The 23954-nt window shown below is 54.4% G+C and overlaps 1 protein-coding gene and 1 long non-coding RNA gene across 6 annotated transcripts; one reads left to right on the top strand and one right to left on the bottom strand.

Annotated features, from left to right (window-relative positions):
- The first annotated feature begins 374 nt into the window (after positions 1-374).
- On the top strand, positions 375-17491 carry FLOT2 (flotillin 2). Of its 5 annotated transcripts, XM_069542740.1 has the most exons (12): positions 477-705; positions 6369-6450; positions 10250-10340; positions 12370-12460; positions 13428-13551; positions 14179-14297; positions 14420-14533; positions 14636-14755; positions 14849-15063; positions 15478-15661; positions 15968-16117; positions 16207-17491. In XM_069542740.1, the coding sequence occupies exons 4-12, from the start codon at positions 12386-12388 to the stop codon at positions 16243-16245; spliced, it is 1140 nt and encodes a 379-aa protein (XP_069398841.1). In that variant the 5' UTR covers positions 477-705; positions 6369-6450; positions 10250-10340; positions 12370-12385; the 3' UTR covers positions 16246-17491. The 5 variants fall into 5 exon arrangements, with proteins under 5 accessions (XP_069398843.1, XP_069398841.1, XP_069398842.1 ...); XM_069542742.1 differs by lacking the exon at positions 10250-10340 and having other exon boundaries at positions 375-705; XM_069542738.1 differs by lacking the exon at positions 12370-12460 and having other exon boundaries at positions 486-705.
- Positions 13699-22005, bottom strand: LOC138414907 (uncharacterized). Its single transcript, XR_011247017.1, has 2 exons — positions 21935-22005; positions 13699-13844 (listed from the first exon to the last, which is right to left on the bottom strand). It is a non-coding gene; the product is annotated as an uncharacterized lncRNA (long non-coding RNA).
- Between the last annotated feature and the right edge of the window lie 1949 nt (positions 22006-23954).

The following is a 23954-nucleotide window of genomic DNA, read 5'->3' as shown; positions in this document are numbered from 1 at the left end:
GAGGTGGGACGTAGTGTATCTGCTGCGGCTTTTCAGGAGTTTGAATTTCGGATTTCCAGGCCCTACCCTCAGGCATGCCGATCAGCCCCGGAATAGGGCCTGGGAATTTGTAATTGGATGCACTGCCAACACAGGATTATTCAGCTGGGTCCTTTTAGACCCTTTAGCTAAGTAGTTTCATTATCCCCTTTTTGCATTAGCAGCCAGGTGAGGGACTCAGCCAGATAAGGGACTCGCCCAAGGTCTCCCAGCTAGTAAGCGCGGGGGCTGAAACTGGAACCCCCAGCGGGCTGGCTCCAGGGCCAATCGCTGTAAGGTGGGAGCTGGGAGGTGGAAGGTGAGAAAGGGCAGGACGGAGGTTATTCAGGCGCCCAGTGGGAGTCGTGGGTACGCGATGTCTACCCCGTGCAATAAAGCGTCTTGACTCCACGGGTAGCACGCAGACCGCCTCGCAGGCCGCGCCGGCCCCGCCCTCCGCCGCCACACTTCCGGCGGCGCTGCGGCCGCGGAGGGGTGCGGGCGGGCGGCCGCTGGGGGTGGCCCGACAGGCAGGGCGAGGCCGGCTGTGCGGGCGGGCGCGCGCGCGCGGGGTGCGGACCGGAGGCTGCTGTCCAGGTCTCCGCGACCTCCGGGGGCCCCTCCGTCCCGCAGGCGCCATGGGCAATTGTCACACGGTGGGGCCCAACGAGGCGCTGGTGGTTTCAGGTGAGGGGGCCCCGAGGGAGGTGGATCCGGAACGCCCAGCGCCGGGAGGGTGTTTGGGGCGGGGGCTGTGCCTGGGAGGGCGGGAGAGGGGCCAGGCCGAGGAAGGGCTCTGAGGGTGGGGCGGCGGGGGGGAGGGGGGGTGTTGTGGGGTGGGCAGTGCCGGGGGTGGGGCCTGAGCTTACGGTAGCTCCGGAGACCCTTTCCAGGAGGGACCCCCACTCTCCGTGCTCCGCGCCCTAGGGCACCGGCCAGGCGCTCCCCCCACCTCCGGCCTCTGCGTGTTTGCCCGTCTTGATTCCCTCCTTTCCTTTCTCCGCCTCCTTCTTTGGGCAGGGTCTCCCCTGTGGCCTAGAGGATCCCGAGCCGAAGCCTTGGGGTTCCGGGAACACAGTCTGGCTAGATGCCAGCGCCCGGAGCGAGGGATGGGTGGGTCGCAGGTGCCTGTCTGGGAAGGGGCGGTGGACCCTGGATCCTTGGGTTCTGGGCACAGATCCGTTAATTCCTAGCAGGCTGAGGCTTGCCGGGCTTTACTGGCACTGCCCGCCCCGGAGACGCGGGTGCGGCCTCTACAGGTTGAGAAACCTGGCTCCTGGCTGTGTTGCTCTGGTTGCAAAATGCTGCAGACTCCAGAATTTCTGTTGCGCTTAGGCAGGATGGGGGCTCCGCAGTGCTGGGGGAGGGAGAGAGAGCTTGTCATAAGGCTGCTATTTAAATTGTTTATTTGGGTGTCTTGGGAAGTGGCAGAAGCCTTTCAAGCCACCAGTTTGTGCAGCCAATGGCGCGGGTGCTGGGGAGAAGCCCGTGTTTCCCCGACAGGATGGAGGCCTGTAGCTGCAGAAGACGGTCATATCCTACTTGCCACTGTCAGTATGGATTCTCCATCTGTACACAGAGTTGTTAGGGCCAGCTGCAGAACTGAGCAGAAGAGGGTGGGCCGGACCAGGGCTTGTTGCCACCCACTTTGAGAGCTGGGATGAATCCATTGGGAACTTTCATGGATTTTGGTTCAGTTTGGATCTCAAAGTCAATGTCTGCCCTGGGACAGGAAATCGTCAATCTCTCTGACTAGGACCCTACTCCTATGGGGAAATTAAGATCCTTCACTTCCCTGGGACTTCCCTGGCAGTCCATTGGTTTGGACTCTGTGGTTTCACTGCAGGGGCCTGGGGCTTGATCCCTGGTCGGGGAACTAATATCCTGCAAACCCTGTGGCACAGCCAAAAAAAAAAATCTTTCACTTCCCTGAAAACCAAAGAAGATAGCCTTGGGGTCACCAGGGAGACCCCTAGAGAGCACTGACTAAACCTCCTCTCTCAGACTTGGGCCAGTCTCCCAGCCTCCACTCCTAAAGGTTTTTAGAAACCTGAATCTACATCACACTTGTGTTTTTCTTGTGGGATTTCTCTCTAGAAGCCCAGACTCTGGCAAGGAGAAAGAGCTCCCATTTTGTCTTTGTGGCGATCCTGAAACTGAGGAGCAAAAAGAGTCCCTAAGACGGGCTGCTCTGTGCCTCCCAAGTTGCCAGGGTACTCTAGCCAGAGGCCAAGGCAGTGCTAAATTTGAAGCCATTTTAGGAGTTCGGAGAGGAGGCCACACAGAATTAAGAGAGCTGAAGTCAAGGGAGGGTGGAAGAGAAGAGAGAGAGATGATGCCCAGCGTAATAGTTCCTTGGGGTTTGAGATGATCGAACTGCACTGTGGCTCTCGAGAGCACATGGACTTCTAGTCCTGTTCCCTGCACCCCATTAATTGGACCTGCACCAAAGTCCAGGTGCCTTCCATGGTGGCTCAGCTGGTTAAGAATCTGCCTGCTGTGTGGGAGACCTGGGTTCGATCCCTGGGTTGGAAAGATCCCCTGGAGAAGGGAATGGCTACTCACTCCAGGATTCTGACCTGGAGAATTCCATGGACTGTATAGTCCATGGGATCGCAAAGAGTCAGATGACTGAGCGACTTTCACTTTCCCTTCTAAGTCCAGGGCCATCTTACGCAACCCAGTTTCAGAAGGAGGATGTTGATATATATCATGATCATCTTTTCCACTTGAAAAGTCTGGAGGTTCTTCTTGTCTATCCTGCCTCCTTCATTCTGTGATGCACAATTTTTTTTTCTCTGTTTCTACTTTGGGGGAATCCAAACACATATACCTTTCTCTTATCTCTACAGTAGGGCAGAAATTCTTAACCTGGAGTTTGTGGATAGAATTTAGAGGTCTTTGCATTTGATAAGAGGAAAGTAGTACATTTTTATTTACACTTACCTTAACTGAAAGTTAGTGCTTCCGATACGATTATTAATGTCGGCAACAATCCATGATAGGATTAGCAGATATTTGCCTACTGTACTGCCTTTGTTGCAGTATAGTATGGTAGAAATCATTTATGCTCATTGCTATTTTGAAATTAAGCCAGTTATTAATCTACCACAAGATCTTATTATTTAATAACATTATACATGTTACTGTGTATCGCATAGCACACATATGTAACTTTAAGTATTTGTTTCTTATGTATCTTACTTTATGCATTTATGGACATTCAGGCTTTGCCAGACTACTAAGGGGGGCGGGGGATTTCGGCTCAAAACATCCCCCTTGTATGAGAGTTCCCTGATGGCCCAGTAGTTAGCATTCAGCACTTTCACTGCCCAGTTCAGTCCTGGTTGGGGAACTGAAATCCTATAAGCCCTGCTGCGCAACCAAAAAAAAAAAATCTGCCTTGTAGAGTTGTAGGTCTTCTTGACTAGTAGGAATGAAAGAGTGGAAGAGGGTCAGGAAGAAAGGGAGTGTTCCTGAGGGGGCAGACGGGCGCTTGTGTTTGGGGAGGGCTAAGAGTGAGGCAGAATTTATGACAGGATATTTTGTGATTCTTCAACTTGATTGAGGACAGAGCAAAGGAAAGTAGATTGGGTTAGAAGTGAGATAAAATTAGGAGGATTGTCTCCAGATCTGGAGACAGTAAGAACTGAGGAGGTCAAGGAAGGGTCACCTAAGAGTCCTCTCTTGGGAGTGGTCCCCAGGGTGACCAGGAAGCTGGAAGGAAGATGCCTTCCAGGGGAGGAGGCTGCTGGGGGTGGGGCAGCCAGGCAGCCCCAGCTTCCTGTTGTTGCTACCCCTGGGAACCTGGCCATGTTACCCTTGGCGGAGGCCCAGCCTGAGCTGTGGCAGCCTGCTCCCAAGGTCAAAGAATAAGTTAAAGGTAAAAAAAAAAAAAAATGGCTACCCCTCCAGTATTCTTGCCTGGAGAATTCCATGGACAGGGGACCCTGACAGTCCACGGGGTCGCACAGAGTCAGAAAGAACTGAGTGACTAATGCCTCACTTTTCACTTCAAAGCGTGGATTCCCACCCTTGGCTCCCTCGCCTCCATCCCACCTACCACTACCACCATCTCCTCTTCCTGCACCCTGAGAAGTGCCCTGGGGTTGGTTGGAGAAAGCTGTGCCACTGTGCCCCATTCCCCACCAGGCCAGAAGAAGTGGAACAACCTGTGGTTTTTGATCCTTTTCCAGTTTCACTGGATCCTGAGATGTTTTTGGTTTCAAGTTGACTGCTGGTCCTCAGAGGCTCCTCTCACCCCATCCCCAGGACAGAGCAGCCTGCAGTGGCTTACCCTGAGCAGCAGTCCTGTGAACAGATGTTTCCAGAGACCTGCAACGTCTTCCCAACCCTGTTCACACTGCAGCGATGCTCCCGGCTCCCTGGACCTCAGGCTCAGCTGCTTGTACACCATGCACAGGGCAGACCCAGGAGACAGGGTGGGCTGCCCGGTGGGCAGTATCATTTGCTAGCTGTCCATCTTGGCAGTCCCACTACACTTGCGGGATCTTTGTTCCTTTGTTGTTGTTCAGTCACTAAATTGTGTCCGACTCTTTCCAACCCCGTGGACGGCAGCACGCCAGGCTTCCCTGCCCTTCACTATCGCCCTTAGCTTGCTGAAATTCATGTCCATCGAGTCGGCGATGCCAGCCAACCATCTCATCCTCTGTCGCCCCCTTGTCCTCCTGCCCTCAATCTTTCCCAGCGTCAGGGTCTTTTCCGGTGAGTCGGCTGTTCACGTCAGGTGGTCCCTCCACCTATCTAAAACTTCTCTCCAGGTCATGATTCTGTTGTCTCTGGTTGTTGGCCTGACCACCAACCCAAACCCTGGCTGTAGACCTACACTGTCCAGTGTGGTAGCCAGGAGCCACAGGTTAAGTTAATTACAATTCATTTTCTCAGTTATACCAGCCAGATTTCCAGTGCTCAATAGCACATGTCCTGAGTGGCTGCTTTGTTGCACAGCACAGCTGTGGAACATTTTGATCCCTGAAGGACGTTCTCTTGGATAAAACTACTCTAGAAGCTATACCCCCACATCAGCCACTGTGTGTGGCCTGGGTCACTGCAAGAGGCTGCTTTTCCCCAGCCTCCCTGACCCAGGTATCTTTCTCCTTGTGCAAAGTGGGTTTTCTAGAATGCAAATGTTAAGTGTGGCTTCTTAGGTTAAATGACTTCCCCATCATTCAGGCACATACACACAACACCCCTGCTTGACCCAATCCCTACAATACTCTGCAGTCTGCCCTCTGCCCTGCCACCCGGCTTTGTCCCCTGCCATGAGGCCTCAGAGACACTAACCCAGCTACACAAAACTACCCCTGAACTTTGACCTTGGGAGGCACCCACCCTAGACTTTCCTGAAAACCCAAGTTTATGAATGTGGAAACGATGACCGCCCACTGGCTTTTTCCTCCCTGTTACATATTACATTTCCTTTGAATCATCTGTTTCTGCCAGGGAACAGCCCCTCTTGCTTTTACTAAGTTTTCTTGAACTTGTTGATTAATTTCGGCATCAGTAGGGGGGTTCGCGACAAGAATTTCAAGAACTGATTTTTCTTACTTCTGTATAGAGATTGTATGAAGCTCCTCCAGGAAGTGAATCTGGGTGGTGGCCAGATTTAGCAGGCTATTTAGTTGATACATAGTTTCCAGGAGTCATTTCCTTTTTAGGCCTTTTCCCTTTCACTTTTCCAGTTGGTACCATGAGTTGGCTTCTGTTTTGAGGTCTTGCCTTCTTCCCCATCCGCTCCCATTCACTCTGAACCCCTGGGAACCAGCCTCACTGAGAGGTCTGCTGAGCGTGAGCCAGCCCCCACCCCCACCCCGACCCCCACCCTACCCCTTGGTTCATAGACTCCCTTGCGTTAGCCTTCCACCTACTTTCCCTCTGGGACTGATCCCATCCTGGTAACAGGCCAGTCACATGGTACAACCATCAGCTCAGGAAAAGGTCACTCCTCTGAGTCCCACCTCTTTTAAGAGAGGAACTGTACCTTCATCTCTGTTTCCCTAGCACAGAAAAGTACTTGTTTGCTGAACGGATGGTTGAATCAAAGATGGATGTGTCCCTGTTCACTCTTGCCCACTGACTTTGTTCTCTGAAAGCACATATGTTCTGAACCACTCATTGGCTCCCCTCATTTCTATGCAAATAGCACAAAACTGGATCCCAAGACCTTAAGGGCCTGTCTCCCGTTTATCTGTAACCTCCACACCTAGTGCCCAGTGGTAAGAATTGTCAAGTGTCAGAGCAGGCAAAGGTCCAGTGTTGCTGATGGAGGCGTTGGAGGGTAGACAGACCCAAGGACTAACTGACCAGCCATGGTTTGCTTTGCTCTCCAGGGGGCTGTTGTGGTTCCGACTATAAACAGTATGTGTTTGGCGGCTGGGCCTGGGCTTGGTGGTGTATCTCCGACACTCAGAGGTAAGGGCCTGGGGGCTGGTGATTGGGCATCCTGGTGGGCAGGGGAGAAGAGGGTCTCCATCCTTAACCCCCTTCATGCCACTTGAGCTGCATTCCGTTCTAGTTGGGGGGACCTCCCAAGAGGCAGGTGGAATGGGTTACATGGGGAGGCAGGAGGGCTGTCTGTGGGCAGCTCCTCCTTGGTGGGTGTGCTTTTTTCCATTGAAAGTATCACTTCTGCCCCAGGCAATTCAGGCAGAGCCCTAAGGCCCTGATTTTAGCTCAGAATTATTCAGGAAGCCTTAATAACACACCTGTTTGGAGTGGTCCTAGGAAGGAGGAAAGACTTGAAGAGACCCCTGCCCTGTGCAGACCCTGGAACAATGCAGGCAGGGGCTAAATGGCAGAGGATGGTTACAGTCTGAAGGGGCTCTGTGTATTAAAGACAAAGGTTGCAAATCTAAGGAACTGGCACCCAGGCTGGGCAAGACGGGTCTGGACATCCTCCATCAGTCTGGAGAGACTCAGAAGGGGAAGGGAGATTTCAGCTCAGGCTCTACCTGCTGGCTTTCCCAGAGCCCGGGGCAAGGCCCCCAGGCTTCTCCTGTCCCCCTCACTGCCCGCCCAGGAGGAGATGAGGCCAGCCGGCCACCTCTCCACCAGCACCCCCTTCCTGATTATGGGAGATCAGGGGAGGGGCCCAGATTCTTCCAGGCCAGGAACCAGGCGACACAGGCCCCAGAGCTATGAAAGCGCAGGCCTGTTGGCAGGGGTGGGGGTCCTGTGAAGGGGAAGCAGTGGAGATTCCAGTGGAAATCCCCCTGTATCCCAGTCTCGTAGTTGGCAGAGAGACGCCTCATGGCTGCAGGGAGTCTGAGGGTGTTGGCTCAGGTCAGGGGCATGGGAAGCATGTCACAACGATTTAACTTCACTGATCTCTCCTAACTCCCTCCACTGCCCATCTCTCCCCGCTCGTAGCCTTGCCTCAGTTGAGGGATCTTGGGGAACTCTTCTGGCCCAAGGTCAAAAGTGTTCAGAAAGTAATTAGTAGTGGTCACAAGTTCCTCTCAGGATCCTAAGACACCTGAGGTGGCCAGCTGGCCTGACAGGAGCCATGGGTCCCCTCTCCAGAGACACTGTCACCTCCCACTCTATACCTGCCACACAGTCCTGGGACAGCAGAGTGTCTCGTCCAAACCCCTCGACGTACGGCCGGGCCTAGAGAGTGTCCGCTTGCGCCAAGACCTGTCCAGCCAGGCGTCTGCTGCTCGGTGCTGCTGACACTCCAGAGGCCCTTTCTCCACGCCGTGGTTGGTCCCCTCCCGCTTCCTGCTCCCAGGAGCAGAGCCCCAAGACAGCAGGGCCTGGCTTCTCTGATGGCAGGTTTGAAGGTGAGGGGTGGGGGACCTTGTGCCTCATCCTGGGAGCAGCTCTCCCACACCCAGGCTCAGCGTCTCCCTCTGGGCCCACAGGCAGGGCCCACTCTTGGGTTCCTGGGGCGGCCCCTTCCCTGTCCCCTAGCCTGCTGCAGGGGCGGCTCCCCCAGCGGGGACCTTTCTTTCCTGAGGCCGGCAGGGGCTTCCTAGGTCAGAGTGGAGGTCTAGGATTCTAACCCAGCCTTCCATTTGAGGTCCTTTTCACGGCCATCCTCCATGTCACCTGCCCTCAGTGTCAGCTGTTCTTCTCCAGCCTCAGTGAGGTCTCTCCCGCTGTTCTTTGCTGCCATGCCCTGTCCTGTCCTGAGGCCCCGATGGGGGCAGCTGTCTCGCCCTAACCTAAGCGGTTCCTCCATTTCTGGCATCTGAGCTGCAGCCTCCCTCCTCCCCACTTCCTCCCCCTTCCTCCCCCATCCTCTCCCCTCCTCCCCCCTCCTCCTCCTTCTCCCTCTCCCCTCCCTACTCCCCTCTCCCCCTCCTTTTCTCTCCCCCTTCTTTCTAGTCTCCCTCCCCTCCCCTTCTTCCCCCTCGTCCCCACCCTCCCCTTCTCCTGTCTTCTTCCCTCCCTCCCCTCCTCCCCTCTTCCCCTCTCCCTTTCCCTTCCCCCACCCTCCCCCTTTTCTGTCTCCTTCCCTCCCTCTGTCCTCCCCTCCCTCCCTTTTTCCTGTCTCCCTCCCTCCTGTCTCCCCTCCTCCCTCTTCCTCCTCCTCCCCACCCTCCCCCTTTCCTGTCTCCTTCCCTCTCTCTTCCCCTTCCTCCCCCGTTTCCTGTCTCCCTCCCTCCTCCCCCTCCCCTCCTCCCTCTTCCGTCTCCCCCCACCCTCCCGTTTCCTGTCTCCCTCCCTCCTCCCCCCTCCTCCCTCTTCCGTTTCCCCCACCCTCCCCCTTTCCTGTCCCCCTCCATCCTTCCCCTCCCCTCCTCCCTCTTCCCCCTCCCCCCACCCTCCCCCTTTCCTGTCTCCCTCCCTCCCCTCCTCCCTCTTCCCCCCACCTCCCCCTCTTTCCTGTCTCCCCCCTCCTTCCCATCCCCTCCTCCCTTTTCCCCCTCCCCTCACCCTCCCCCTCTTTCCTGTCTCCCTCCCTCCCCTCCTCCCTCTTCCCCCCACCTCCCCCTTTCCTGTCTCCCCCCTCCTCCCCATCTCCTCCTCCCTCTTCCCCCCACCTCCCCCTCTTTTCTGTCTCCCCCTCCTCCCCCTCCCCTCCTCCCTCTTTCCCCTCCCCCCACCCTCCCCCTCTTTCCTGTCTCCCTCCCTCCCCTCCTCCCTCTTCCCCCCCCCCACCTCCCTCTTTTCCTGTCTCCTTTCCTCCCTCTGGCCTCCTCTCCCTCAGTCCCTCCCTCCCTCTTTCATGTCTCCCTCCCCTCCTTCCCCAGAGAGAGCTTGATGGGTGCCTGTCTGAGCTGGGTCTGCTGTCCTCTCAGCCTGAGGGTACTGTTAGGGAGGGGCTGGAAGGCAGTCAACCTGTGTACGTGCGCATGGCTGGAGAGTGGAGGGACCCACGTTGCCTCCTGCTCCCCGTCCCTCCACTCCACTTGCTTCTGCTCCTTCACCTCAGCCTCTGCCCTCCCTCCCTCTGGTTTAAGGAAACCTTCTGCGCTGTCCACAGGCTGGCCTCTGCCTGGTCCAGCACCCAGCACACACGGGCACACACCCTGCCCCAGGGAGGCCCAGGTAGCTTCCACGCACCTTTTCTTTGCCATGACTCTGCCTGTGCCCAACTCTGGAAGTGAGTGACTCCCAGTTGTCCCTGTGAATATTGGCAGGGGTGCACACACTTCCCCCCCTCCCAGCCTTCCTTGACACATCCCACCCCCACAAATCAGAAAATCCAAAAATTGCTTTAGTCTCTTCTGGCCCTAAACTACCTTCTTAGGGATGAGTAGCACAGGCCTTGAGGGTTTGTGCCCCGCAGGATTCGGTATTTGCTGAGGCTCGTGAACCCCCAGAGTGGCCTCCCCCTCCCCCACCCCAGCTTCTGGAGACACAAGCTTGCCTCTGTCTGGAGCATGGAGCTCAGGCTGCCAGCCAGACCGTGCCAGGAATCTCCTGGGAAGGTGAGGCGGTGGGTAACCCTGGTGCCCTGCACACAGGCAACCTCCCAACCTCAGGTCACAGGCCCAGGGCATCAGCAGGCTTTACCTCCAGCCCAGCAGCTTCTCACTGGAAGGGTGTGGGGGCTGGAGAAGAGACCAGAGGCCTCAGGCCAGCGCAGGGGTGTCTCGAGCTGGCAGTGGGGGATGGGAGCTGAAGTCTTGAGCGACCCCACCCCCACCCCCCAGGCCTCAGGCATCCGGTGCTTGTCTGGTAACCACTGTGTGTGTTTGCTGTGTCCCCTCCTCCCCTTCCTGTCCCTGCCTCTCCCTCCCTCCCCCCGGCTGCTCCTCAGACTGTCTCTGGAGGTTATGACCATCCTGTGTCGCTGTGAGAATATTGAGACGTCGGAGGGGGTCCCGCTATTCGTAACAGGGGTTGCACAGGTAATAACCCGCCTGCTTTCTCCTCTGTGTCTAACCTCCTCTCTTCCCGCCCTGCGGGGGCCTGGCAGACTCCAGATGGACTCCCTTTTCCTGAGAGTGCGTCTCCCTGCCCACTGCTCCCACCACCACTGCTCTGCGTGGCCGTGCGGAGCCTCTAGGGTCCCCCACTCCCTTGTCCCAGCTCATGGGGGGCTGTGAGTGGGGAGAGAAAGTGAGGGCTTCTGGGAGCTCTGCCCAAGTCTGCCAGGGGGTGTCCTTGGATGCCAAGCCTACATGGAGAGTAAGCTGAGGCGGGAGAATACACAGGCCCTTTTGTGACAGAGGTGGGCTGCCCAGGTGGGGAGGGGTCTATCCTAAAGACTCCTGCGGGAGCCCTAGTCCTCTAGGCATCACAGAGCTCTGTGCCCTGTGCCTTCTGCAGGCCGACGCCCTCCTCCCTGCAGCACCAGAAGGATGGGTCCCCTGGGGAGTTATGTTCATCCCACCCCTTGACTGCTTCCAACCTCCTTGACAGGCCTGAGCAAAACGAGCCATGCCCCTGATTCTCTTTCGAGAGGCCTTTGAGCAGCTCTCTTTGTCACCAGACTTCAGCTTCCCCATCTGCGAAAGGGGGAAAGTCAAGCCCTCCCTGAGCCTTGTAGGAATATTAGAAAGGCAAGTAAAGCAATGTGAGGGTGCTCGCTTTGGGATTTTCAGAAAAGAAGTGCTCGAGGAATGCCATCTGTATCACAGACTTGATCTCACCTGGGAAAGCAAGCGGCCTGCTGTCTCCCTCCTCACCGCCACACAGCCCTAGAGATGAAACCCTTTCCTGAGCCAGGGCATTTAGCAACGCAGTTCCCCATCTTCATTGGTCCGTTTGCCAGCTCCCCGCTGAGCGTCTTGTCAGCTCCAGGCACAGCGGAGGCAGCGATGGACATCAGAAAGCCCCTGCCCCTCAGAGCCTACATGCTGGCGGGTCCCCAGGGCAGAAGAGACCTACATGTAACCTTACCCTTCTCCACCCTTCCATGAAATTGTCCTTCAGCCTCTCAGGCAAAACCTGGCACCCCCACACCCTGCCTCACCCAACCTCCTATCCTTAATGGGGAAGAAGACTGTCCCCATCGCAACCACTACTCATCGCTGTGGAAGGGCAGGCTTCAGGACAGAGAAGAAGCCCAGAGCCCCTTTGCATGGGATGTGTAGGGGCCAGGCCTCCCTCAACACCCCACCTAGCAGCCTCGTCTCCTTCCAAGCCCACGCTCCATTTGAAATAGCTAATACCCAGGTCCCTTTTCAACTGGGTGATGTGGACCCTTGAAGACTCAGGTCATCTGGGCAGAACCTTCCTTGCCCTGAAGCTCTAGCGTGACCCCAGCCTTTTCCTCCACTGGCCGCATCTGGCCCCAACCCCAGAGAGCAGGCTTCCAGCCTTGGCCTGTTGCCAGGTAAAGAGACCTGGCAGAGCTCCCCTGGTGGGGTGGGGCAAACACAGGATCACCTCCATCTTGGCCCAGCAGTGGGCATACTCCCAGCATGCCAGGTACGAGGCAGCTTTCTCAGCAGCCTCCAGGGCACTCGGGTGCTGAGCACACCCAGAGAATAGGCAAAGGCCTCTGGGGGGTGGTCAGATGGTACCCACAAACAGCCCAGAGGACCAGCACTTATGTGCTGCCCCAGGACACACATGGCCACGCCAGGACTCTCGCCCACCCTACCCCAGCCCCCTGGGCCAGACCACCCCCGACGACTCCTCTGCTTCCTCTCCCACTCTTCCAGCCAGGCTGATGTGAGCAGAGGACACACGTGCACATGGCTGGCACACAACACTCCTTCCACTGACCCATCTGCACCCCAGCCCTGCTGTCCCACCCCTCTCCTCCTCACATGCTCCCAGCTCCAACCCCTTGGAGAGCCCACCCCTCCGTCTCCTGCAGCAGGACCCCCCGGCCCGTCCCTGCCAACACAGTGAGATGTCAAAGTCTTTCCCTGCACCCCAGGCCCTGGGCCCCCAGACCCATGGCCCCTGTTTTGCATTTCTTGGCAGGATTTCCCTAGAGATTATGACGTTGCAGCCCCGCTGTGAGGACGTAGAGACGGCCGAGGGGGTAGCTTTAACTGTGACGGGTGTCGCCCAGGTATAGTAACTCAGCAGCCCCGCGCATGTCCGTTGAGCTGCCTCGTCCCCATGCTGGGGTTTGGGGTGGGAGCGAGGAAAGGCCGGCAGCCAGGGGCAATCTCTCTCCAGCGGCCCCGCCCCTGCCCGCCCCTCTTCCCAGAGAGGGTCGTCGCCACTGGAACTTGCACTCAGCCTCTCGGCCACCCAGCAGGACTAACAAGACACCCCTTCTCTCCCCAGCGGGCCAGCAGAGGACAGAAGCCGTGCTGAGGGCTCCCATGTCACTAACCCCTCCCCGTTCTTTGCAGGTGTCGGAAATGCCAAGCCCCAGAACCCAGGCCTCCTCTGACCCCTGGGTAGGGGGCTGCAGGGTGGGGACCAGCGGGTGAGGCCACGTGAGGCCGGGGAGCTCTGGGCTCTGGAGTCAGAGCTGCATTATATTCCCAGCCCGGTGACTGAGCGAGGGGCTTCCTGCTCTCCAGAGGTCCTCACAGGGCAAGTTCAGCTATCTCAAAGGCCCCTGGTGCAGGAGTGGTTGGCTTGGTGCCTTGGGGAAGAAAGAGGATGCCCTCCCCTGGTGATGGACTGCAGACCTGTCTCCTGCCCTCTCCTGGCTCTCTTTCCTAGTCTGTCTGTCTGCACCCCTATTGCTCATTCTCCTTTTTGCAGAGACCTGCAGGCTGAGGGGCCAAGAGTGGACTGGAGGGGTTGGTGGGGGGGAGGAGCCCAGAATGTGCAGGAGAGAGGCCCTGGCAGAGCCTGGGCCTGCCAGTGAAGGTGAAATTTCTCAGTATGAGTTCCTCGTGTTTTCTCCCTGCTGGAGGCCTTAGCAGACCCTGCCCCCTCCCACCACCACCCTCTTTCCCCCGAGGCCTCCAGGTCCTAAAAAGGAGGGGAGGGGTACCAACTGCCACCATCCTCCTGGGTCTGGGGCCTCTGTCTGCCTGCCTCCAGCCTGGCTCAGACTTCTCTGTGACCACCGGCAGGTGAAGATCATGACCGAGAAGGAGCTCCTGGCCGTGGCCTGTGAGCAGTTCCTGGGCAAGAGCGTGCAAGACATCAAGAATGTCGTCCTACAGACGCTGGAGGGACACCTGCGCTCCATCCTCGGTGAGGCCCTGCCCGGCCCAGGGACCCCTCTCCCTCTGTTACCTGCAAGGAGCCACACAGCATCTCTGAGCCAAGTCCAGGGAGGAAAGAGGGGGCCTTGGACAGGCGGGCCTGTCAGTCCCACTGAGAGGCTTCTAGCAGAAAAGCTGACAGGTTTTCCATCATGTATTTCTTTTCAAAACGTCAGGTGACTCGAGTGAAGAAGAGAGCATGGAGGTGGGGCTGAGTGACTGACTGCCAGTCTGGTCAGGCGCCTAGTGCTGCTTGGGCACTTTTCCTCGTTTGCCCAGACCCTGCAGGAGGAGATTCAGTGTTAGAAGAAACCAACCAGGGACTTCCCGGGTGGTCCAGTGGCCAAGACTGCGCTCTCGAGGCAGGGAGCCCAGATTGGATCCCTGGTCAGGGAATTAGATCCCACATGCCACAACTTAAGAGTTCACATGCTGCCACTAAAGATCCTACATGCTACAACGAAGACCTAGCACAGCCAGATAGAAAGAAACCTAGGAAGACCCAGCACAGATCACGTGACCCCTGCCTACACTCAGACCTCTCCCTGGCCGCCGCCTCCCTTTCCCAAGCTGGCTGGGCCCCTGGGGAGCCAGCCCTCGATCCTTCTGCCCCCAGGCACCCTGACAGTGGAGCAGATTTATCAGGACCGGGACCAGTTTGCCAAGCTGGTGCGGGAGGTGGCAGCTCCTGATGTCGGCCGCATGGGCATCGAGATCCTCAGCTTCACCATCAAGGTGCAGTGTGGCGGGAAGGCTGTGGCCCCCGTGTCCATCCGTGCGGGGTGGGGGAGCTTGCCAGGAGGGGCCCCTTTATGCCTCTGACTATTCCCAGGGACGACTTCCCCTTCCCTTCCCAGGACGTGTATGACAAAGTGGACTACCTGAGCTCCCTGGGCAAGACACAGACTGCTGTGGTCCAGAGAGATGCCGACATCGGGGTAGCCGAGGCCGAGCGGGACGCAGGCATCCGGGTATGTGGGCTTGCCTTCCCAGCCTCAAGGATAAGGGAGCGCAGAGGGGGTGGAAACCCCAGTTTGAGAGGGCCCCTCAGCACCTGTCCCTCCTGCTCCCAGGAAGCTGAGTGCAAGAAGGAGATGCTGGATGTGAAGTTCATGGCTGACACCAAGATTGCCGACTCCAAGCGAGCCTTTGAGCTGCAGAAGTCGGCCTTCAGCGAGGAGGTCAACATCAAGGTGAGAAGCTGTCGGGTGTCCCGGGTTTGGGGCTCAAGGCCCAGGACTGTGCCGGGCAGCCTCTGACGTGCTGCCCACCCTCCCCCGCCACAGACGGCTGAGGCCCAGCTGGCTTATGAGCTGCAAGGGGCGCGTGAGCAGCAGAAGATCCGGCAGGAAGAGATTGAGATTGAGGTCGTGCAGCGCAAGAAACAGATTGCCGTGGAGGCGCAGGAGATCCTGCGCACTGACAAGGAACTCATCGCCACCGTGCGCTGCCCCGCTGAGGCCGAGGCCCACCGCATACAGCAGATCGCCGAGGGCGAAAAGTAGGTGCCGCTGGGGGCCCCGCTTTAGTCCAGCTCCTCTGCCACCTGGGTATCCCCTCCACTCCTGGCCAAGCTTGGAGGCCCCCACGCCTGCTTCCTCACTGGGAAAGTAGGGGTAACCCGCCTGCCCTATGGGATTGTTGTTAGGAAGACTGAATTAGGAACCAGAGGTTTAAGGGCCTGATGTGGTGCTTGGCACAGAGGGCACCCAGGTAGGTCCCCTCTCCACTGTGGCCTCTGGGAGCCAGTGCCCTCTTCCAGGCCAGAGCCAGAAGGCCAGGGCACTGCCCCCATGGGTCCCTCATCCCTGACACCTGCCAAAGTGGGGGGCTCGAGGGCTCACTGACCCCCAGGCAGGGCTTAAGGGGCCCCTGGCACTTCCCACTGACCCTGCCCCCCCCCGGACTCCCCCAGGGTGAAGCAGGTCCTCCTGGCTCAGGCAGAAGCAGAGAAGATCCGCAAAATTGGGGAGGCAGAGGCGGCAGTCATTGAGGCGAGGGGCAAGGCAGAGGCTGAGCGGATGAAACTCAAGGCTGAGGCCTACCAGAAATACGGAGATGCAGCCAAGATGGCCTTGGTGTTGGACGCCCTGCCCCGGGTAAGGCTCCCACCCAGGGCTGGGACTGGCTGGGCAAATGCCGGACTTCTCTGGGCCTTGTCAGCGACACAGCGACAGGATGGCTGGGACGTTCAAATGGGGAAGTACTCAGCGGCATGGGGAAGAACTCTACAACAGGCCTAGGTTCATCCCTAACCCAGGGGACCATCTGACCTTTATTGCAAATAAGGGCCACCCAGGCTGCGTTTGGATGTGGTGAGGTGGAAACGGGAGGGAGAGATGCTGAATGGGGCAGGTGGATGGAGTCCGAGTAGCAACCAGCTCTCCTCCCACCCCGCCTCCTAGATTGCTGCCAAAATTGCCGCCCCACTGACCAAAGTCGATGAGATTGTGGTCCTCAGTGGGGACAACAGCAAGGTGACATCAGAAGTGAACCGACTGCTGGCCGAGCTGCCCGCCTCTGTGCACGCCCTGACGGGTGTGGACCTATCTAAGGTAGGTGTCTCACCGTCTGCAGTGGGTTCCCCGGGCAGAGTGGTGGGGGCCTTGGAGCCAAGGCCTCATGGCATCTCCCATCCTTGCAGATACCGCTGATCAAGAAGGCCACCGGTGCACAGGTGTGAGGTCTCGTCGGCCCATACCCTTCAGCAGCCACCGCCCCCACCTTCAGCACCCGTTTTAATACCACAGGGACAACGGGAACGTCACTGACTCTGGTGCCTTATTCTGTAGGGACCAGAAGTGCTGCGTGTTCAGGCCTCTGGCTGTCTTCCCTTCTCCTCCGTCTCTGTCTCCCCCCTCTTCTCCATCCCACAGCCTCACTTTCACTGCCATGACTGTCTGGTTTGTCTCTTGCACCCTTAGCTCCTGTACGTCTCTTCCTTTGTCTGTCTTTTTCTCTCCCTCTCTCCTCGCACTCTCTACACACATCATGTAGTTTAAATTGAAGATGTTTATTACAATCACCGTCTTGTCTGTCTGTGGGGGTGGCGCTGCTGCTCCCGAGAATCCTGGTGCCTTGAAGTTCTCTGTGCTTCTGTCCATCCCCTCAGCCCCGTGGCCCCAGCCAGAGCTTCAGCATGGGTGCAGGGATCCTGGGGATGACGGCCACCCTGCCCTCTCCTGGCCTGGTCTTCCCAGCCCAAAACCTGCCCCCAGGAAGTCCCCAGCCTCGCCCACTCCAGCCCTTCTGGGCCCAGGTAGCGTGGCTGCAGGCCCAGGGCCATCGCCCTCTGCCAACCCCTGCCCAGCTCCAGGCCTGCTCTCGTACCTCACCTCTCTCTCCCGCACCCACGGGCACAGAGGCAAGGCCTCCTGTGTAGAGCAGCTCCCTCAGTTTACTACTGCCTTAGGAGGCCCCTGCTCGTGCTCAGGGAATCCCCTTCCCTGGAGTGGGGCTTGGTCCCAACTCTGCTAAGCCTTTCTGGGATCAGGATCCAGCCCTTCTGGGGAATATAAAATGTACAGACCCCCTTCCTACTAGGGCTGTGCTGCCCTGAGTATCAGGCCGGGCCCTTCCAGTGGGCAGAGCTGTGCCAGCCCTGTACAGAATCGAGTGCCGTAGGCTGGCCGGACTCCTTCCCTGCTCGTGCCGGTTTGCTTTCTGGCCAGAAATGATCAGGCTCCAGCTGTGGGGAAGCAGCCCGGTCCTCTGTCTCCTTGCTTCAGAGGAGGCAGAAGAGCCCAGGGCCCCAGCGTCCTGGCAGGGACGCTGCAGGTGTCCTGTGGTCCTGGTCCCCCACCCCTCGCCCTGCCCCAGCCTGTGTAGCTGTTCCTGCATGTGGATGCTGCATGTCCGGTCTGGGGCTTGGATGCTGCACTGCCCCGCTGCCTGTCCCTTCTGGTAAAATAAAGATCTGGTTATGCCCACACCCTGTACTGTGTTTTGTGAGGAGAGAGACTGGGAACCTGCCCACACACCCCTTCAGCCTAAAGGCTACACTTTGCCTGTTCTTCCCCACCCTCGACACTGGGGGGCAGCAGCGTCCTGGCCTTGCCCTCAGCTTCCTGGAGCAGGGCAGCCATTGCTCAGGTGCTGAAGCCAGATCTGAGCCTTGGGAGACCTGGCTCCACCGCAGACACAAGATGCAAGGGGCTGCCAGGTTCACTGCCCCTCTTGCCCATTCTGAGCCCCACTCGGTGCAACCAAAAAAAAAAAAAAAGAGCATTGCAATGATACCATTTCTCTAAAATTGGTCTATAAATTCAATATAATCCCAATCAAAATCCCAAGAAATTTTTAATCAACAGAGTAATTCTGAAGTTATGGGGAAAGGCGAAAGGAATAAGAATAATCAAGACAAGCTTGAAAAAGAGTGAAGTGAGAGGATTCAAACTTAGACGGCAAGACATTTAGAAAAGTGAAAGTGTTAGTTGCTCAGTGGTGTCCAACTGTTTGTGACCCCACAGACTGTAGCCGCCAGACTCCTCTGTCTATGGAATTGTCCATGGCAACTGGAGTGGGCTGCCGTTTCCTTTTTTAGTAATTAAGACTGTGTGATACTGGCACATAGTACACCAATGATTACATTGAGAAGAACAGAAAATCTAGTGGGAAAAGGACAGCCTTTTTGATAAAAGATACTGGAGATCTGGGGGAGAAATGATTCTTGACCTTGAACCTCACCTTGTACACAAAGTCAGTTCTAGATGGATTGTAGATCTAAATGTGAAAAGTAAAATGGTAAAACATAGAGAAAATAACACAATATTGTCATGACCTTAGGATAATCAAAAAAAATTTAAAACTGCAGAAATCAATAAATATAAAAGAAGGAGCACCCCAGTGGGAATTGGCACTTTTCATTGCAGCGGCCTGGGTTCAATCCCTAGTCAGGGAACTAAGATCCTACAAGTCACAGGGTGCAGCCAAAAATGAATATCTGTTTATTAAAAAACATACTAATCTCCAAGGAATTATGCATAGCAAGAAAAAAAATATTATGTACTACATGTGAAAGTAAAAGTGTTAGTTGTTAAGTTGTATCCCACTCTTTGTGACCCCACAGACTGTAACCTGCCAAGTTCCTCTGTCCAGAGAATTATCCAGGCAAGAATACTGGAGTGGGCAGCCATTCCCTTCTTCAGGGGTTCTTCCTGACCCAGGGATCAAACCTGGGGTCTCCTCCATTGCAGGCAGATTCTTTACTGTCTGAGCCACCAGGGAAGTCCATATGTACTACATATGTGATTCCAACTATTAATATAAAGTCTTTATTTTTAATTGGGAATTTCTTTGGAAGGAATGATGCTAAAGCTGAAACTCCAGTGCTTTGGCCACCTCCTGCGAAGAGTTGACTCATTGGAAAAGACTCTGATGCTGGGAGGGATTGGGGGCAGGAGGAGAAGGGGACGACCGAGGATGAGATGGCTGGATGGCATCACAGACTCAATGGACACGAGTCTGAGTGAACTCCGGGAGTTGGTGATGGACAGGGAGGCCTGGCGTGCTGAGATTCATGGGGTCGCAAAGAGTCGGACACGACTGAGCGACTAAACTGAACTGAACACAACAAAATTTATCATCTTCACCAATTTTAAGCCTTCATTTCAGTGGCATTAAGTATATTTACATTATTATGTAACCATCACTGCCATCCATCTTCCAGAACATTTTGCACTTTGTAAACAACCTCTATCCCTGTTGAGCGTTTACTCCCCATCCCTCTCTGGCCCCCGCCCCTGGCAAACATCAACCTACTTTCTGTCTCCATGAATTTGACTACCTACCTCACAGAAGTGAGATCTTGCAATAGTTGCCCTTTTGTGACTGGCTTCTTTTACTTAGCATAATATTCTCAAGGCCGAACAACATCCCATTGTATGCATACACCACATTTCGCTTATGCATTCATCTGTCCATAAGCACTTGGATTCTTTCCATGTTTTAGCTATTGTTTGGGGGGTTGTTTTTTTTCCCTGACCAGGGATTGAACTCATGGCCTCTGCAGTAAAAGTGCTGAGTCTCAACCACCAGACTGCCAAGAAATTCTCTGTAATTTTTTGCGGCAGTGTACTCTTTTCCACAGAAGTTGCTTCTTTTTACATACCCATCACCTACCAACAGTGTACAAGCGTTCAAACTTCTACCCATTCTCACCAACATTTGTTCTTTTCTTTCTTCTTCTTTTTTTTTTTTTTGGTAGTAGCCATCCTAATGTGTATAAGGTCTATATCGCATTTTTGAAATGACAAAATTTTAGAAATGGATTAGTAGCTGCCACTGGTAGGGACAGGAGTTGGTGTGATTATAAACATTAGAGATCCTTGTACTAGAACTGTTCAGTAACTTTATCGTAGTGGCTACATGTATACACAGGTGATAAAATTGTGTAGAGCTTAATACACACACGTAAGTGAGCACAAGCAAAACAGGAAATCTGAATAAAACGGGTAAACTATATCAAGGTCAACATCCTGTGATACTTGGCTGTGGTTATGATATTATTCCGCAGTTTTGCAAGACATCACCAGTAGAGAAAGGTATGAAAGGGATCTCTCTATTATTTCTTACAACTGCATATAAATCTACATTCATCTCATAAAAATTTCAGTTTGTAAACACACACGCACGCACACATACGTACACACAAGGACCCATTGAGAGCATCAGCAGGCAAACCTCAGAATAAGGGGGAAAGGTATTCATAACACATATACCTGGGGGAAAACTAGCACCCAGAATATATTTTGCATACAAAGAAAGAAAATGAACCCCTCAGAAAGAAGAGAAATGATGGCTCAAGCACTGCACGGAATGGCTGATAGATACATGAAAACACGTGAGGCAAAGATAGAGGCAACAATGTTTTCTGTTCTACACTCCCTCTTACAGTGTAACTTTGACAGTCCTTCCAGTCAGAGGCGGAGCCTATGCTCCCTTCCCTGGAAACTGAGTGGCCTTTTGTGACTGTTTAGGTCAATAGAATAAGGCAGAAGTGATCCTATGGGACTTCCAAGACTAGCTCATAAAAGACAATGTATCTTCCACCTTATTTGATGGAATATTCTATCTTTAAGCCTTCAGCCACTCTGTAAGCAGTCTGTGCTGCAGGGAAGCTCCAGCAGGCAGACCTCATGGATACACCCTGAGCTACATGAAGAGAGAGGGCTATTCCATCAGCCCCCAGCTCCTCCAGTCCCCACCTGACCTCATCTGCCAGAGAAACCCCCAAGCTAGTTCTTCCCAGCAGACCTCCTGAAATCCTGACCTCCGAAACTATGTAAGGTAGGGAAAGGATTGTTGGGGTTTGTTCATCTGTTTTTCTTCTTTTAAGAGCTTTTATCTTTTATTTATGTATTTATTTAGGCTGAGAGGCATATAGGATCTTAGTTTCCTGACCAGGGATCCAACCCATGCCCCCCGCAGTGGAAGCATGCTATGTGCTAAGTTGTGTCCGACTCGCTGCGACCCCATGGACTGTAGCCCGCCAGGCTTCTCTGTCCATGGGATTCTCCAGGCAAGAATACTGGAGTGGGTTGCCATGCCCTCCTCCAAGGGATCTTCCGGTAGAAGCATAGAGTCTTAACCATGGGCCCACCAGAGAAGTCCAAACCATATTAATTATTTAAGCTTCCAAATTTGGGGATAATTTGTTACACAGTGATGAATAGTGAGACAAGCACACATAACTTCATTAGTCATCAAGGAAGTGCAAATTCAAACCATAACAGATACCACTTCACATCTACCAGAATGACTAAAATAGAAAAGAGCAACAATACCAAGCATAGGGAAGGATATGGAACAACTGGAAATTTCACACACATCCTGAAGAAGTGCACATCAATACAACCACTGTGAAAACCTGTTTGACAGAAGATAGCACAGGTGCATGCGTGTGAGCTTATTTGTGTCCAACTCCTTGCAACCCCGTGGACTGCAGCTCACCAGGCTTCTCTGTCCTTGAGATTCTCCAGGCAAGAATACGGGAGTGGGTTGCCGTGTGCTTTCTCCAGGGGATGTTCCTGACTCAGGGATCCAAATCTCCTGCATCTCCTGCATTGGCAGGCAGATTTTTTTACCACTGAGCCGCCACAGTACCTACACTTGCCTGGAAAATTCCATGGGCAGAGGAGCCTGGCAGGCTACAGTCCATGGGATCGCAGAGTTGAACACACACACACACACCCCTGAACATAAGCATGCCCTTTGCCCCAACCATTCCAACCGCAGCAGATATATGCATACATGTATGTACAAGAATACTGGGAGTTCCCTAGTGGGCAGGTGATTAGGATTCATCCCATCGTACAACATCCAAAAAAGCAGGCAAAGCTAATCTATAGCATTAGAGGTCAGGATAGAATCACCTTTGGAGAGAAAGAGGGGAGTAACAGAGAGAGGACACAGGAGGCTCCTGGCAACGTGCTGTTTCTTGACCTGGATGCATGTTGCATGGGTGTGTTCACTTTGTGATAATTCACTTATGAGTTGCGCATTTTTCTAAAATATATATTGTACTTCAATAAAACAGTTAATTCAAGAATAAATTGTCTCAGTGGGTGTATATATATGTCCAAACTTATCAAATTATGCTTTTTTTTTTTTTTGCTGCCCAGCATGGCATGTGAGGTCTTAGCTCCCTGATGAGGGATTGAATCTGTGTCCCCTGCAGTGGAAGTCAGAGTCTCAAATGCTAGACCACCAGGAAAGTCCCACAGTATGCGTTTTTAATCAGTGCAGTTTATGGTCAGTTACACCTCAATAAAGTGTTTTTAGAAATTAAAAAAAAAAAAAAAGAATAAATTGCCTCCAAGGTTTTTTGACTGGTCTAGAATGGAGCTGTTATTTACTGAAATGGGAGAAATAGTTGAAGGAACTGAATTGAAGTGGAATCAGGACCTCGATTTTGAACATGTTAAGTCTGAGGTACCTATTAGAGAAATTTGCCAAGTAGGAGATTCACTTTACCCATTAGTGTCTGGGAGAGGCTTGGCTTGGACACAGGACTTAGGGAGTCACTCAGTGTGTAGACAGTATTTAAAGCTGTGAGACAAGATGAGCTCAACGAAGGCATGAGTGTAGGTGTAAAGAGAAGAGGTTCAAAATTGAGCGCGAGGCCACCTCTGTGTCGTGCACACATGCTGAGCCATGTCCGACTCTTTGTGACCCCATGAACTGTACCCCCGCCAGGCTCCTCTGTTCTTGGGATTCTCCAGGCGAGAATACTGGAGTGGGTTGCCATTTCCTATTCCATGGGATCTTCTTGACCCAGGAATAGGAATCTCCTGTGACTCTCCCATCTCCTGCATTGGCAGATGGATTCTTTACTTTGTTGTTGTTGTTGTTGTTGTTGTTGGATTCTTTACTATTGAGGTACCTGGGAAGCCCTGGGGCCATCTGTAGTGGGGATGTTATAAGGACTGAATGATAGCGCTCACGTTCGCATCAAGTATGGCACTTAATGAGCACTTAGCGTGTAGGAGCTGGTATCCTTTGCTTGGTAGCTGGCTTATAAAGCCCTCTTGCAGGCATTTCTTTCTTCAGATTTTAATTCGTTTTCCAACTGATTATTAAAATGATATGTGTGCTTTCTCATGTAATCCCTAAGTCAACCCTGTGAAAAGAGCTACTGCCCTCCGTTATATGAAATCACCAAGGGGCATGGATGTAGAGAAACTTGCCTGAGGTCACACAGGGTCTGAGCTAGAACCAGAACTGGAAGCCAGACTCCCAGACTCTGAGGCTCCTGTTCTCTTTTCACTACTTCCTGCTGACTTTCAGAAAAGGGAGGCCTGGGTGAACTGCACCAGGCCCTAACCAGGAGATGGTCCTATTTAGCCTTCGTGTCAGAGAAGTTGGCTAGCCAGAGAAGATGACCAGAGGGGCCTGGGAAAAGACAGGGGTCTTGCTGAAAGAGGCTTGAAGGATGCTGGAGACATGAAAGGGGCAATGATAGGGGGAGGGGAGAAGGGTGAGTCATCATGCCTGCCCGAGTGAGGAGAACCAGGCCTTGTCCCCAGAGTCTGGAACCAGACTCAGTCGGGGTGAGGGCCCAGCACAGAGGGGGTTAAGCCCTGGAACCTTTGCCAGGGTGGAGATGGGGGCTGCCATGGGGAGCCTCCTCCGGCCTGATAATTCAGGCTGCCTATCTCTTTCACAGCAGCTGTGAAGCAGAGAGGTTGTCCTGGCAGGGAGGGAGGGAGGCAGGGGCCAGGCTGATGGCGGGAAGGATTTGAGGAGGGAGGAACACCCAGGCTCCCTGGAGATGCTTCCCCACCTAACAGCCACCTCCAGGACGGTGCCAGGAGACAGAAGTGGGCATGGCCTGTGTCTGGACATGGGGCCTCCCACTGACCAAGAGAAGTGGGAGCTAATGAACAGAGCTAG

The sequence above is a fragment of the Ovis canadensis genome, chromosome 11 (assembly GCF_042477335.2).
Source record: "Ovis canadensis isolate MfBH-ARS-UI-01 breed Bighorn chromosome 11, ARS-UI_OviCan_v2, whole genome shotgun sequence".
In the NCBI taxonomy this organism is placed as follows: Eukaryota; Metazoa; Chordata; class Mammalia; order Artiodactyla; family Bovidae; genus Ovis; species Ovis canadensis.
Note: the sequence above shows the minus strand (reverse complement) of the source record. Positions and strands in the feature narration are given on the sequence as shown.